General features: G+C 64.7%; 1 protein-coding gene across 1 annotated transcript; it reads right to left on the reverse strand.

Annotated features, from left to right (window-relative positions):
* Positions 1-3,500: 3,500 nt before the first annotated feature.
* Positions 3,501-10,166, reverse strand: BEST2 (bestrophin 2). The gene is made up of 9 exons (XM_054012966.1): positions 10,009-10,166; positions 9,617-9,711; positions 8,967-9,200; positions 7,698-7,852; positions 7,163-7,240; positions 6,417-6,569; positions 5,757-5,837; positions 5,105-5,259; positions 3,501-4,467 (listed from the first exon to the last, which is right to left on the reverse strand). Exons 1-9 carry the CDS (start codon positions 10,158-10,160, stop codon positions 3,888-3,890), a joined length of 1,683 nt encoding a protein of 560 aa, XP_053868941.1. The 5' UTR covers positions 10,161-10,166; the 3' UTR covers positions 3,501-3,887.
* Positions 10,167-12,206: the final 2,040 nt, after the last annotated feature.

The following is a 12,206-nucleotide window of genomic DNA, read 5'->3' on the forward strand; positions in this document are numbered from 1 at the left end:
GTTGACCAAAATCTTACCTGATTAGCAGCTGTGCCAGCCACCCCCCTCCCGGCAACTTCACGCACCATGACTTCCCTGCTTCCTTATCAGTTCCTAGCTGCTGTGGCTTCAGGTGCCACCTGGTCCCAGGCTTCACCTTGGGGATCTGGGGTCCCTGTTGCCCGGGTTCTGCTCCGTTCCCTGCCTCCAACAGAACCCGCCAGCCAGGGCCTGGACTGAGACGCTAAAGCTACCGGCAAGGAGCCGCTTCAAACCTCTCCTTCAACACTAAACGCCTCTCCCGGCCGCTGGGAGCCAGGCAGGTCCCAGAGTCAGGCACTACAAACCCAACCCCCCCTTGTTCTCCGGCGCGGGGGGGGTTCTGTGTCCGTTCTCAGACGCCGCTCGGCCCAGCCTCGTTTGGTTGTAAAGTGATCTGTCCTTTTACCTCTGCTTGGTGTGGGTTGAAGTGGATTGAGTTTTAGTTTTAAATGTTGGGGGGGGGTCCAGATTGCCCTGAGCGCCTCCTACTCTTATTTCATTTTAGAATGTGATTTTAGCCCAACGCTGCTGGGGTTTTAAGACGCAAACTGTATATTTTGTAAAACTGGGACGGGGGAGGGGTTCTGTGGGTCTTTTATTTTTCTACTCTGGGGCAGCCTGCAATAGGGCACGGGGGCACCTTGGCTCCCGTCCGCAATCTTTACACTACCAATAAAGATGCTAGAATCGTTCCTGCTGATCGGTCTCCTGAGACTCTGACCCCTAGTGTCTGAGAGCAGGTCTCTGTGGATTATTAGGTGTATTACGGTAGCCGTATGGATTTTTCTGGATGCTGTAACTAGGTGTATTATGGTAGCACCTAGGGGCTGGGAGCCCATCTCCATGGATTATTAGTTGTAGTGCGGAGGCATCCCTGATTTGGATGAAGACCCCTTTTTTATGGGGGCTGTGTATTAGGTGTATTAAGGTAGTGCCTAGGGTCTGAGAGCAGGTCTCTATGGATTATTAGGTGTATTACGGTAGAGCCCACGCCCCCATAGTGCTAGGTGCTACCGTAATCTACCTAATAACTAGTGTCAAGCGCGTAGGAGCCCCAGTCATAGAGCAGGGCCCGTGGTGTGTGGCGCTGTACGGGGGCAGCCAAAGCATGTTTCCCTGCCCGGTTGGGGGCTGGGGTGAGACCCCCCCCCCACCCAAAACTCATCTCTGGGGCAGGCTCTTGGCTGCTGTTAGCTCGGCCTGGCTTGGAACAGGGCATCTCCCTGCCCACAGCCCAGCTGGTCACAGGGGCAGCGGTGCTGCAGGTGGGTGGGGCTCAGCAGAGGGCAATGCTGCCCCCAGTGTGGCACTGGGGGGGAGGGTGTGCTGTGCCCAGGGAGCATTCACCCTCCAGTCACCTCTCCCCAGGGCGCCCTGCCCTCTGCCTCAGGCAATGCCCGCTGGGGCCCGTCTGGCCCATCCCAGCACAGGATCTCCCTGGCGGATCAGCACGCGGCCGGGGCAGAGCCCGAGCTCTTCTCTGGCGCCGTTCAGCTGCAGAGCGCCCTGGTCCCCAGACAAGGTCGGTATTGTTAGCCCCACTTAGCAGATGGGGAAACTGAGGTGCCAGCAGGCCCAGGGCAGAGCTGGGAATTGATCCTCCCTGTGGCTTCTAGTTTCCAGCCGGCAGAAGGGAATAGCAGCCCCCCACCCCTCCCACCCATGGGGCGCTACCCTTGGGACTTACAGCTCCAGGCTGGAGGGATCCCCCAGCACCCTGCAGCAATGAGTGGGGACAGCGCCTCCCCTCCAGCAGTGCCCTACAGCCAGTGGTAGATGCAGGACTGGTCCTAAACTGCTGGCTGGAGGTCCCCGTCTCCCCTATGTTCCCCCCGCCAGCTTTCCCCACATGAAAGTGCAAGGTAGCAGCGGGGGCGGTTCAGAGTTGCGGCAGGATCGACCCCAGGCCCTCCCAGGCTTCCTCGGAGCGAGCCCTGCGGGGAGGGAGGTTTAGAACCAGCCGTCCATGCAGGAGAGCAGGGCTGGGCCTCGCTTTCCCCCTCCCGCAAAGGGGGCGACACCCCCACCTTGCCGCTGTTACTCACAGCAGCTGGCCCTGGAGCCCAGCCCAGCCCCCCAAGGCGACAGCATTAGGGTGTAGATCAAACACCTGGGGCATGAGCCATCCATGCTGGCTCGGCTCCAGCGCTGCCTGGCTTTCCAGCCCCGGGGAGGGGCCTGAAGCAGCTACACCCCCACAAGGTGCTTTTGGGTTGAGACGAGAAGAGTGAATTGGGACCATCTCCAACCACCAGTCCACAAACTCCCCCCCACCCTCCTCCCAGATCAAGCACACATTCTGGCCCCCACGGCTGCTTCGGCCAGGGGCCAGTCTGGGCTTAAAAACCACCCGACCGGGCCATCCCTCAGCCCCGGTTCTGGCCAGTCCAGCTGCTGGCTCTCAGCCTCAGGCCGCAAGCTCAGGGCCCATGGGGGCCAGCAGAAATCGCCTCCCCCGGGGCTGGACAGAGCCATTCCAGCAGCTGAGCTCAGGGCCTGTCTGGCTGCTAAGAGCCAGGGGCTCGCTGCAGCGGCTCTCAGGAGGGGGAAGTTTGCCTCTCGCGTGCGGCCGGCATCTCCCCAGGGCGGCGCAGACAGTACTGCCAGCTGGGAGTGTTTTTCAAGCCCTGAGCACCGTGGTGGGGGCCCACCTGTGAGCGTTGCTGCTTATACACAGATGCGGCCACCTCTGGGGTGGGACACAGCTGCTTATTATCTGCAGGTCCCTCGGCCAGCACCGAGATGCAACTCAGAGCAGAAGATGCAGCGGTTCAAAGTAGGCTCAGGCTCTGAACCTGCCCCCCGTCCAGGGGCCCCACAGGCTTCTACTCCTGCCCCCAGGGGCCAAATACCAGCCCCCCGCTCCCACCCACTGTGGCATGACAGTGAGAACACGGGGGTTCCCCCGCTGAGCTGTAGCAGTGCCCTAGTTCACGATTGGGACCTTTCCCTCATCCACCCCCAGGGGCAGGTCCCACCCCTGGTCCCCCCACAGACCGACAGCACTTCTCCAGCAGGGTCCTCGCCCGGGCTCCTTCCCCCCTGAGCCAGAGGCACCGAGCTGGGCAGAGGGGCCACCTGCCCCCGAGGAGATGGAGACAGGAACACCTGGGGCAAGGGGCCCTGGCTACCCCCCCCCCCCCCGCCCATTTTATTTTAACGTGACCCAAGTTGCTGGAGGTGGGACTGGCCCCATTGCGTGTTTCCAGCAGAGCACACGAGAGCTGCCTGCCCGTAGTTCCTTGTGGCTGAGGGGGAAACTGAGGCACAGAACTGCAGCCAGCCTTCCCCGCAACCTCCCCCTGCACCCTCTGGCCAAGACCCCACTCAAGAGCAGCTTAATACAATTATATTTAAAAAGGCAGGAACCAGACAGTGAAAGACAAGGGATTGAGCCATTTTCCCCCAGCCCCAGAGGGGTGAAGCTGCCCCCCCCCCAGCTCAGCCCCCCCTATCCAGTCCCGGTGGGCGAGCGAGGGGAGAGGCCGGGGCAGCCCAGGGCTAATGAAATGATGCCTCGAAGACGGGGGCATTTGCAGCAGGGTCCCGCGCTGTTGTGGATGAGAGTTGAGGGGACCGGAGCTGGGACCAGGATGGGTCAGCCAGCAGGGAGCGCTGCACCACCAGGGCCCAGCACTGGTGAGCCAGGGAGCAGAGGGGTCCAGGGTTGGAGGGGGCGCATGTTGATGGCCCCCCGATTAACCCCCTTTGAACAGTTCATCTGGTGGCACCAGAGCGGGGCTCAGCTGCCTCTGGCCCAGAACCAGGCGTCTCTGCCGTCACATCTAGGGGTCGGCCCCCAGCCGGCACTGGGGTTGGGTCCCCGCTTCCCCCGGCTGCAGGGCGTCTCCGAGTCTCGGCCCGGCTCATCCCATCGTCTCCTCCTCGATGCGGTTCTGCAGCCAGGGGCAGTAGCCGGCACTGGGGGGGCCGCTGCGGGCGGGGGGCTCCTGGGCGGCTCCCGGCTGCGGGAGGAAGGACGTGTCCACAAGGGGCCCCGTGTCCTGTGGCGAAGGGAAGCTGCCGGCCACAGGGGCGGCGCCGTCGGGGTGAAGCAAGGAGACCTGGGACCGCCGGTCAAAGTCCGACTCCTCGGCCAAGGCCTCCTCATGGCTGCCCAGGGCCCGGGGCCCGGCTTCCTCGCCCCCCTCCCAGCCCTGCTGCTCCGGGGCGAAGGGCACCTCGCTGAGGGGCAGGCGGCGGGTGGGGGGCCCACAGCTGCAGTCCGTGCTCTGCGTCTCCTGGCACAGGCAGCTGTAGGAGGTGGAGGCCTCGGAGACGCAGCTGTTCTTGCGGCGCAGCAGGGAGAGGCGCCGGCCGAAGCTGCCCGGGGCGGGCCCCGTGGCCAGCAGCCGGTTCAGGAGGTGCAGGGGGACATGCCGGCTCGGCTCCAGCCCCTCCTCGATCTCCTCCAGTGGCTGGAACTGCATGTCCTCCTTGGGCAGCCTGCACCGGAGAGACCAGGGATTAGAATGCAGCCAGCTCTGGGGTGGGGCACAGCCCCTCGTTATACACGGGTCCCTCACCCGGCGCTGAGCTGCAGCCACTTCTGGATTGGGGCACTGCTCATTAGACATACGCTGCACTGCAGCCAGCTCTGGGGTGGGGCACAGCCCCTCGTTATACATGGGTCCCTCACCCGGCGCTGAGCTGCAGCCACCTCTGGGGTGGGGCACGGCCCCTCGTTATACACGGGTCCCTCACCCGGCGCTGAGCTGCAGCCACCTCTGGGGTGGGGCACGGCCCCTCGTTATACACGGGTCCCTCACCCGGCGCTGAGCTGCAGCCACCTCTGGGGTGGGGCACGGCCCCTCGTTATACATGGGTCCCTCACCCGGCGCTGAACTGCAGCCACCTCTGGGGTGGGGCACGGCCCCTCGTTATACACGGGTTCCTCACCCAGCACTGAGCTGCAGCCACCTCTGGGGTGGGAGGCTCCAAACTAAGCGGGTTCCAGGAAGGGGCGGCGGCGTTCCCATCCCATCCCCCTTGGGTGAGCCCTCAGCAGAGCAAGTGCCCCTGGGATCCCTGTGGTCCAGGGGCCAACCATGGGAGCCCCCAGCACCCCCCGGCCCGGGCTCACGTCATGTCGAAGGTGGAGCCCTGGAAGGACGGCTGGTGCAGCAGGAAGACGGTGGCCGCCGTGTAGGGGGCGCGGGGGTTGGAGGCGTCCCAGTAACGGTCCTTCTCCAGCAGGGGCAGGTCGTCGTACATCTCGTCCACCGCCATCATGGAGACCTGGGGGGCAGGGCAGGGGTCAGGATTCCTGGGGTCTAGCCCTGGCTCTGCCCCAGACTGGCTGTGGGAGCGGGAGCCAGACACTAAGTTGGGAGGAGGGTCCCTGCTGCGTGTTCGGCAGGACCCCACAGTCTGTGAGGCTGGCAGTGGGGTGGGGGCCAGGGTGGGGGGAGGGTGTTCGTCAGGACCCCACAGTCTGTGGGGCTGGCAGTGGGGTGGGGGCCAGGGTGGGGGGAGGGTGTTCGTCAGGACCCCACGGTCTGTGGGGCTGGCAGTGGGGTGGGGGCCAGGGTGGGGGGAGGGTGTTCGTCAGGACCCCACGGTCTGTGGGGCTGGCAGTGGGGTGGGGGCCAGGGTGGGGGGAGGGTGTTCGGCAGGACCCCACGGTCTGTGGGGCTGGCAGTGGGGTGGGGGCCAGGGTGGGGGGAGGGTGTTCGGCAGGACCCCACAGTCTGTGGGGCTGGCAGGGGGGTGGGGGCCAGGGTGGAGGGAGGTACCTGGAAGTTGCGGTCGATCAGCAGGTTGGTTTCAAAGTCGTCGTCATCCTCCCCAAAGGGATTGATCAGCTGCTCGGCCACCTGGGGGGAGCACGGCTCAGCTGGGGGGGTGGGGCAGAGTTCCCCCCAGCGCCCCTCCCCCAGTGCCCTGCCCCAGCGCCCTGACCCCCACCAGCCCTGCCAGGCCTGCCCCTCCCCCTCCCCTAACGCCCCTCCCCCATCGCCCTGACCCCCAATGCCCCTGCCAGGCCCGCCCCCCCCCCCAGCACCCTGCTCCTCCCCCAACACCCCTTTCCCAGCACCCTGGCCCCCAATACCCCTGCCAGGCCCACCCCTCCCCCAGCGCCTTGCCCCTCAATGCCCCTGCCATGCCTGCCCCTCTCCCAACTTCCTGTCCCCCCTCCACCCCAGCTCCCTGCCCCCCAATGCCCTTCCCCCAGCTCCCTGACTCCCCTACGCCCCTATCAGGCCCGTCCTTCCCCCAGCTCCCTCCCCCCAACACCCCTGCCAGGCCCGCCCCTCCCCCGGCTCCCTGCCCCCGATGCCCCTGCCAGTCCTGTCCCTCCCCCAGCTCTCTGCCCCCCAACCCCCTTCTGGGAGTCTTCCCCCCCCCAGTACCCTGCCCCACCCCTGTCTTGTCCCTGTCCCCCACACACACACCTTGAGCCAGCCCACGTAGAAGAAGAACTGCAGCAGGGTGAAGACCGGCACACACAGGTCCAGGTCGTGGCCCTCGTAGCCCTGGGCTGGGTCCAGGAACTGACGCCCGATCAGACAGGCCACGAAGAAGCTGTACACGGCGATGGTCACCACCTGGGGGCAAGGGCAGAGAGTCAGGGCAGTGCCAGGCCCGGGACCCCGGCATCCGGGCTCCCCAGCCCTGCCCCTCCCCTCCCCATCCCATCCCCAGAACCTGGCGTCCGGGCTCCCCAGCCCTGCCCCTCCCCTTCCCCCTCCTCCCCATCCCATCCCCAGAACCCCGGCGTCCGGGCTCCCCAGCCCTGCCCCTCCCCTCCCCATCCCATCCCCAGAACCCGGCGTCCGGGCTCCCCAGCCCTGCCCCTCCCCTTCCCCCTCCTCCCCATCCCATCCCCAGAACCCCGGCGTCCGGGCTCCCCAGCCCTGCCCCTCCCCCTCCCCCCTCCTCCCCATCCCATCCCCAGAACCCCGGTGTCCGGGCTCCCCAGCCCTGCCCCTCCCCTCCTCGCTCCTCCCCATCCCATCCCCAGAACCCCGCGTCCGGGCTCCCCAGCCCTGTCCCTCCCCTCCCACCTCCTCCCCATCCCAGTGCCAGGCCCGGAACCCCGGCGTCCCAGCCCTGCCCCTCCCCTCCCCATCCCAGCGCCAGGCCCGGAACCCCGGCGTCCGGGCTCTGCCAGCCTCCACTCCACGGGGTCGGCGCTCACCTGCGTGTAGACCAGGGGGACGCTGATCCAGTCGTAGTGGAACAACATGCTGCAGTTCGCACGGAACTGATTCAGCTCCTGGAAAGGGGGGGGGGGGGGCATTTCAGAACCAGGGAGGGGGCAGATCCCTGCTGGGGGGGGCAGCTTGACAGTCCCCCAGGGACAGACTCAGGGCATCCCCAGGAAATGCCCCCTGCCCAGCACAGAGCCCCCACCACTGCCAAGGTGTCTCCCCTCACTGGGGTCCCCTCTAGAGCTTGGGGGGACTCAGTCGCCCCCATCAGCCCCCAGTTAGTGCTGATAGGACGCAGCCGGCTGGGAACTGAGCAGAGACCCAGCAAACTCATCACCTGGCAGATGAGGCACCGGATTTGCCAGCCACCACCAGGGGCTGAATTCAAACCAGCTGGGAGAAGAGGTAGAACCCAGGCATCCGGGCCTTCTGCCCCCCCAACCCCGAGCTGGGCACAGAACCCAGGCGTCCCCAGTCAGACACTCTCCCCCTGCCCCCCCCCCCCCCCGGGTTTCCACCCACCTCCATCAGCATCTTGAGGGCACAGTTGTCCCGGACACGCCCCTCTTTGCGAGCCTGGGCCGCTAGGTTGGTGAACCAGACGCAGGGGATCCAGTACTTGTTGTAGGACGAGCTCAGGTTCTCGTATTTCTTCCGCTCCTCCCGGGTCATGAAGCCTGCGGGTGAGGGGAAGGGGTCACCCAGCCGCCCCCCAGCCCGGGCCGGGGACCAAACCTGCGGCCCGCAGCCCCTCCAGCCCCCACTACAGGGACTCACACGTCTCCGTGGGGTCTGGCCACCAGGGGGAGCAGGAGAGGCACATGGGGTTCGCCTCGAGCATGAGGAACCAGGACCCCAGTGCGGGGGCGGGAGGGGGGGCATTGTTACCACCTGCCCCTCCCCCCCCAGACACCCCTTTCATCAGCCCCCCTGGACAGTTCCCCCCCCCCCGCTTTAAACAGACTCTACACTGGGACCCCTCACCTAGACTGAGATGCAGCCACCTCTGGGGTGGGCAGGGGGGCTATTTACACAGGGACCCCCGGCCCGGCGCTGAGACGCAGCCACCTCTGGGGTGGGGCAGGGGGGCTGTTTACACAGGGACCCCCGGCCCGGCGCTGAGATGCAGCCACCTCTGGGGTGGAGCAGGGGGGCTTTTTATCCAGGGACCCCTGGCCCGGCGCTGAGATGCAGCCACCTCTGGGGTGGGGCAGGGGGGCTGTTTATCCAGAGACCCCTGGCCCGGCGCTGAGACGCAGCAACCTCTGGGGTGGGATGCAGGGGCTGTTTATCCAGGGACCCCTGGCCCAGCGCTGCGATGCAGCCACCTCTGGGGTGGCGCAGGGGCTGTTTTTCCAGAGACCCTGGCCTGGCAACGAGATGCAGCTGCTTGTGGCACGGAGGCTGTTGAACAGCCATGCCAAGGTTTTGATCAGGCCGTGAAGTACATTCTGGATACAGCTGAAGCAGTGGGAGGGAGTTAGGGAGGTGGAAAGGAATTCCCGGTGCTGGACGCCGGCCAGGCCACCGGGGTTCAACCCCCCCACACACAAATGCGAAGTGACAGTGGAGTTTTACTGGCCGCGAGGGCCTGGGCCCTTGATTTTTGTCTCCCAGCGGATTGCAGCTCGGATTGGGATAGGAGAGCGCCCCCTGTTGAGCCCCCGCCCCGCTCCCTGCAGCCCAGCGCCCCCTAACCCTGCATTGGGGTCAGCCCTGACTGGGAGGGCAGAGCGCCCCCTGCTGAGCCCCCGCCCCGCTCCCTGCAGCCCAGCGCCCCCCGGCACCTACCTGCCTCCACCACGTGGTCGATGGTGGGGAAGCGCTTGAAGACGGCGGTGCTGACGGAGCGCAGGATGAGCACGGCCGAGAGGCTGCTGTAGCGCATCAGGGTGCGGCGGTAGAGCCGGCCTCGCTCGTCCCCGCCGTGCACGGAGCCGGAGATGGCGCACATCAGGCGGTCGGGCATGGGCATGCAGCTGTACTGGCTCCACCACCGGTTCACTACCAGCGTGACGTAGAAGCCTGCGGGCAAAGGGACAAACACAGGAGTCAGGGACCGAGCCGGCCACAGAACCCCGGCGTCCTGGACCCCAGCCCTGCCCGGCGGGGGGACAGAAAACAAGCCCCAAACCCAGGCAGGTCAGTGGGGTCCAGTGGGGTTGGGAGGAGTCACTCGTTCTCACCCCATTCCCCCTGGCTTGAGCGGCCTAGCTGGATTCGAACCCAGGGCTGGTCCTGCCCTGGTGGGAGAGCTGAGCCCACACCCACAGCCCCCCCATCGCCCCCTCATGGTGCTTCAAACAGCCCAGAGGGGCATTCTGCCCCCCAGGGGGCGAGCCAGTGGGGCCCATACATGCTATAGGGCCTGCCCGCCCTCGGAGAGGACACGTCTCTCACACGAGGGCTGGGCGGGGAATGTGGGGGGTCCCGGCTCTTACCCAACACGAAGGAGACGGGGATCAGGTTGGCGTAGTTGTCGCAGTAAATCACCAGTTTCTCAAAGTAGCGTTTCTGATCCTCGGCCAGGACGAAGCTGCGGGTGGGAATTGGGCGGGGGGGGGGGGGGAGAGAAATGCAAGGAGGTTGGTGCTTTGCTTGGAGGTTTTCCACCCAGACCGTGCACGGGGATGGGGCGTCCACACACGTGTGCAAAGTGCTGCACGCCCCTCCCCCCCATGAGAGCACAGGCACGCAGACGTGCGAGGGGCCAGGGGCATGTTCTCCCCCCCACCCGCATGCAAAGAGCCACAAGCACGTGTGCAAGGGGCACGCTCACCGCAGCCGTGCACAGGCCCAGGGGCACACGTGCGTGCAAAGGGCCCCCCCTCACCGGTAGGTCAGGCTGAGCCCCAGGTAGGTGACGAAGAAGGCCAGGAACTCCTTGTACAGCAGCTTGTAGATGCTCCCACGCCAGAGCAGCAGCAGTTTGTAGAAGCCTCCGAAACGGGCGTTGGCCACGCGGGCCGTGTAGGTGACAGTCATGGCGGGGCGGCGAGGGGGACACGGGCCCTGCAGAGACACGCGGACAGCGCCGGCCACAGGGTCAGAGAAATCAGAGACGGGAAAGGCCGGAAGGGACGTCAGGAGGTCACGGGGGCCGCCCCGTGCACTGGGGCAGGACCAGGGGGGGCCGTCCCTCCTCCTCGCTTTGGGAGGGGAAGTCGGGTGCTACCCACCTGCACGCCGGGTGTAGCCCCGCACACCCTGTCTGTTGGCACTGTCTGTCCAGCACCTGGCACGGGGCAGTCCTGGGCCGGGACTGGGGCTCCCGTACTCCAAATAAGGAGGGAACAGGGGAGCACGGAGACCCCTGGCGTGAGGGCAAGGCAGAATGTGGACCCCAATAAGGGTGGAAGTGGATAATGGGGGAGCACACAGCCAGGCCTGGGGGAAGGGGCACAGAGCACCAGGCATGGGGGGGCAGGGAGTCCCTGACATAGAGGGGGATGGAAGGGGCGCTGCCCAAGAAGGGATGTGGAGTCGCGGGGTCTTCACATAACCCACTAGTAAGTCACGGCATGTTAACCAGTCCTCAGTGAAAGAGACCCCCCCATGCCCCGTAAACTCAGAGCCAACATTCCCACCTCGTAAATTCCCCCTCCCCCCCAGATGTTTTCCCCAAATTGGGGAGAAAAGAAAAGAAAGAAGAAACTCAGCCCATGGCAAATCTCTCCATTCCCACCAGTCTCTCAGACTCGGCCCCGTTTCGGCTAATTCATTATAAATGTCCCCAGACTGCTTTGCCCCCCCCCCACTCCCCCCCAAGTTTTGAAAGCCCTTTGCAGAAAGAAATTCCACATTTCCCTGGCCTTTCGCTGATGGAGATTTTAAGGCCAGGCCCTATTTTTAGCCAAGTTGGCCCTGAAAAAGCCACCGCTGTTATCGGCGGGTTTGGGTTAAGACAGGGCCGACGAGAGACGGAGAAAACCGCAGAGGCAAGATTGAGCCAAGGGAATGTGAGGGGAGAGCAGCACTTTTGCCTTCTTAACGCCCCTCTGTCAACATCTGGGGTCAGGCAACTGGGGCGGGTGGTTTTCCTAGGCTGGGAGATTCCAGCTGCCTCTGAGCTCGGGACTCTAATTGCAGTGGAGACCGCGGGTGAATACCCGGCAGAGAGCAACCGAGGCAGGCCCGTGGCATGAAAACGGGCTGGGGAAAATACAAGTGAGGCAGCAAGTCTGTGCTCTTCTCTCCCGTGTCATCCCAGCCTCAGCTGCGTGACTATTCAAAGGCACCTGCAATGGTTTCGTTAGGGGAACGCAGGGAACCCAGCCTCCAGTCTCCCCGCTCTGAGCTCTAGAGCAGACTTCCAGAGCTGGGCTCCGTTCCCAGTTCGGGGAGGGGAGGCAGGACGGGGGCACATGGCAGCTGGGAGCCAACACTCCTATTCACAGCTCCCAGCTTCTTACTCGAACCCCCAGGTGACCCCACTCACCTTCCCAGAGCTGGGAACAGAATCCAGGAATCCTGACTCCCACCCCACTCCCTCCCAGCCTGGGGATAGAACCCAGGAGTCCTGACTCCCAGCCCTAACCACTACACCCCACTCCCTCCCAGCGTGGGGATAGAACCCAGGAGTCCTGGCTCCCAGCCCTAACCACTACACCCCACTCCCTCCCAGCCTGGGGATAGAACCCAGGAGTCCTGGCTCCCAGCCCTAACCACTACACCCCACTCCCTCCCAGCCTGGGGATAGAACCCAGGAGTCCTGGCTCCCAGCCCTAACCACTACACCCCACTCCCTCCCAGCCTGGGGATAGAACCCAGGAGTCCTGGCTGCCCGTTTAACCCCTTTTCCACAAAGGGATGTTACAAAATGCATCCAGTTTGGGGAGCGGGTTTAAAGTGGTAACATTTTAAAGCTTCAACTAACTAAACCAGTGGCTCTCAAAACTTTTGTCCCGGTGACCCCTTTCACACAGCAAGCATCTGAGTGCGACCCCCCCTTATACATTAAAAACACTTTTGTATCTATTTAACCCCATTATAAATGCTGGAGGCAAAGTGGGGTTTGGGGTGAAGGTTGCC

Source organism: Malaclemys terrapin, chromosome 23, assembly GCF_027887155.1.
Source record: "Malaclemys terrapin pileata isolate rMalTer1 chromosome 23, rMalTer1.hap1, whole genome shotgun sequence".
In the NCBI taxonomy this organism is placed as follows: domain Eukaryota; kingdom Metazoa; phylum Chordata; order Testudines; family Emydidae; genus Malaclemys; species Malaclemys terrapin.

What these genes read in the sequence shown, in the direction of transcription:
- BEST2 (XM_054012966.1), bottom strand. Translation starts at nt 10,160, where the DNA reads ATGACTGTCACCTACACGGCCCGCGTGGCCAACGCCCGTTTCGGAGGC. An exon ending in TCCCCCTGGTCTACACGCAG is followed by an intron (nt 6,570 to 7,162) that starts GTGAGCGCCGAC and finishes CCTTGCCCCCAG; the next exon opens with GTGGTGACCATCGCCGTGTA. An exon ending in TCTACGTGGGCTGGCTCAAG is followed by an intron (nt 5,838 to 6,416) that starts GTGTGTGTGTGG and finishes TGCTCCCCCCAG; the next exon opens with GTGGCCGAGCAGCTGATCAA.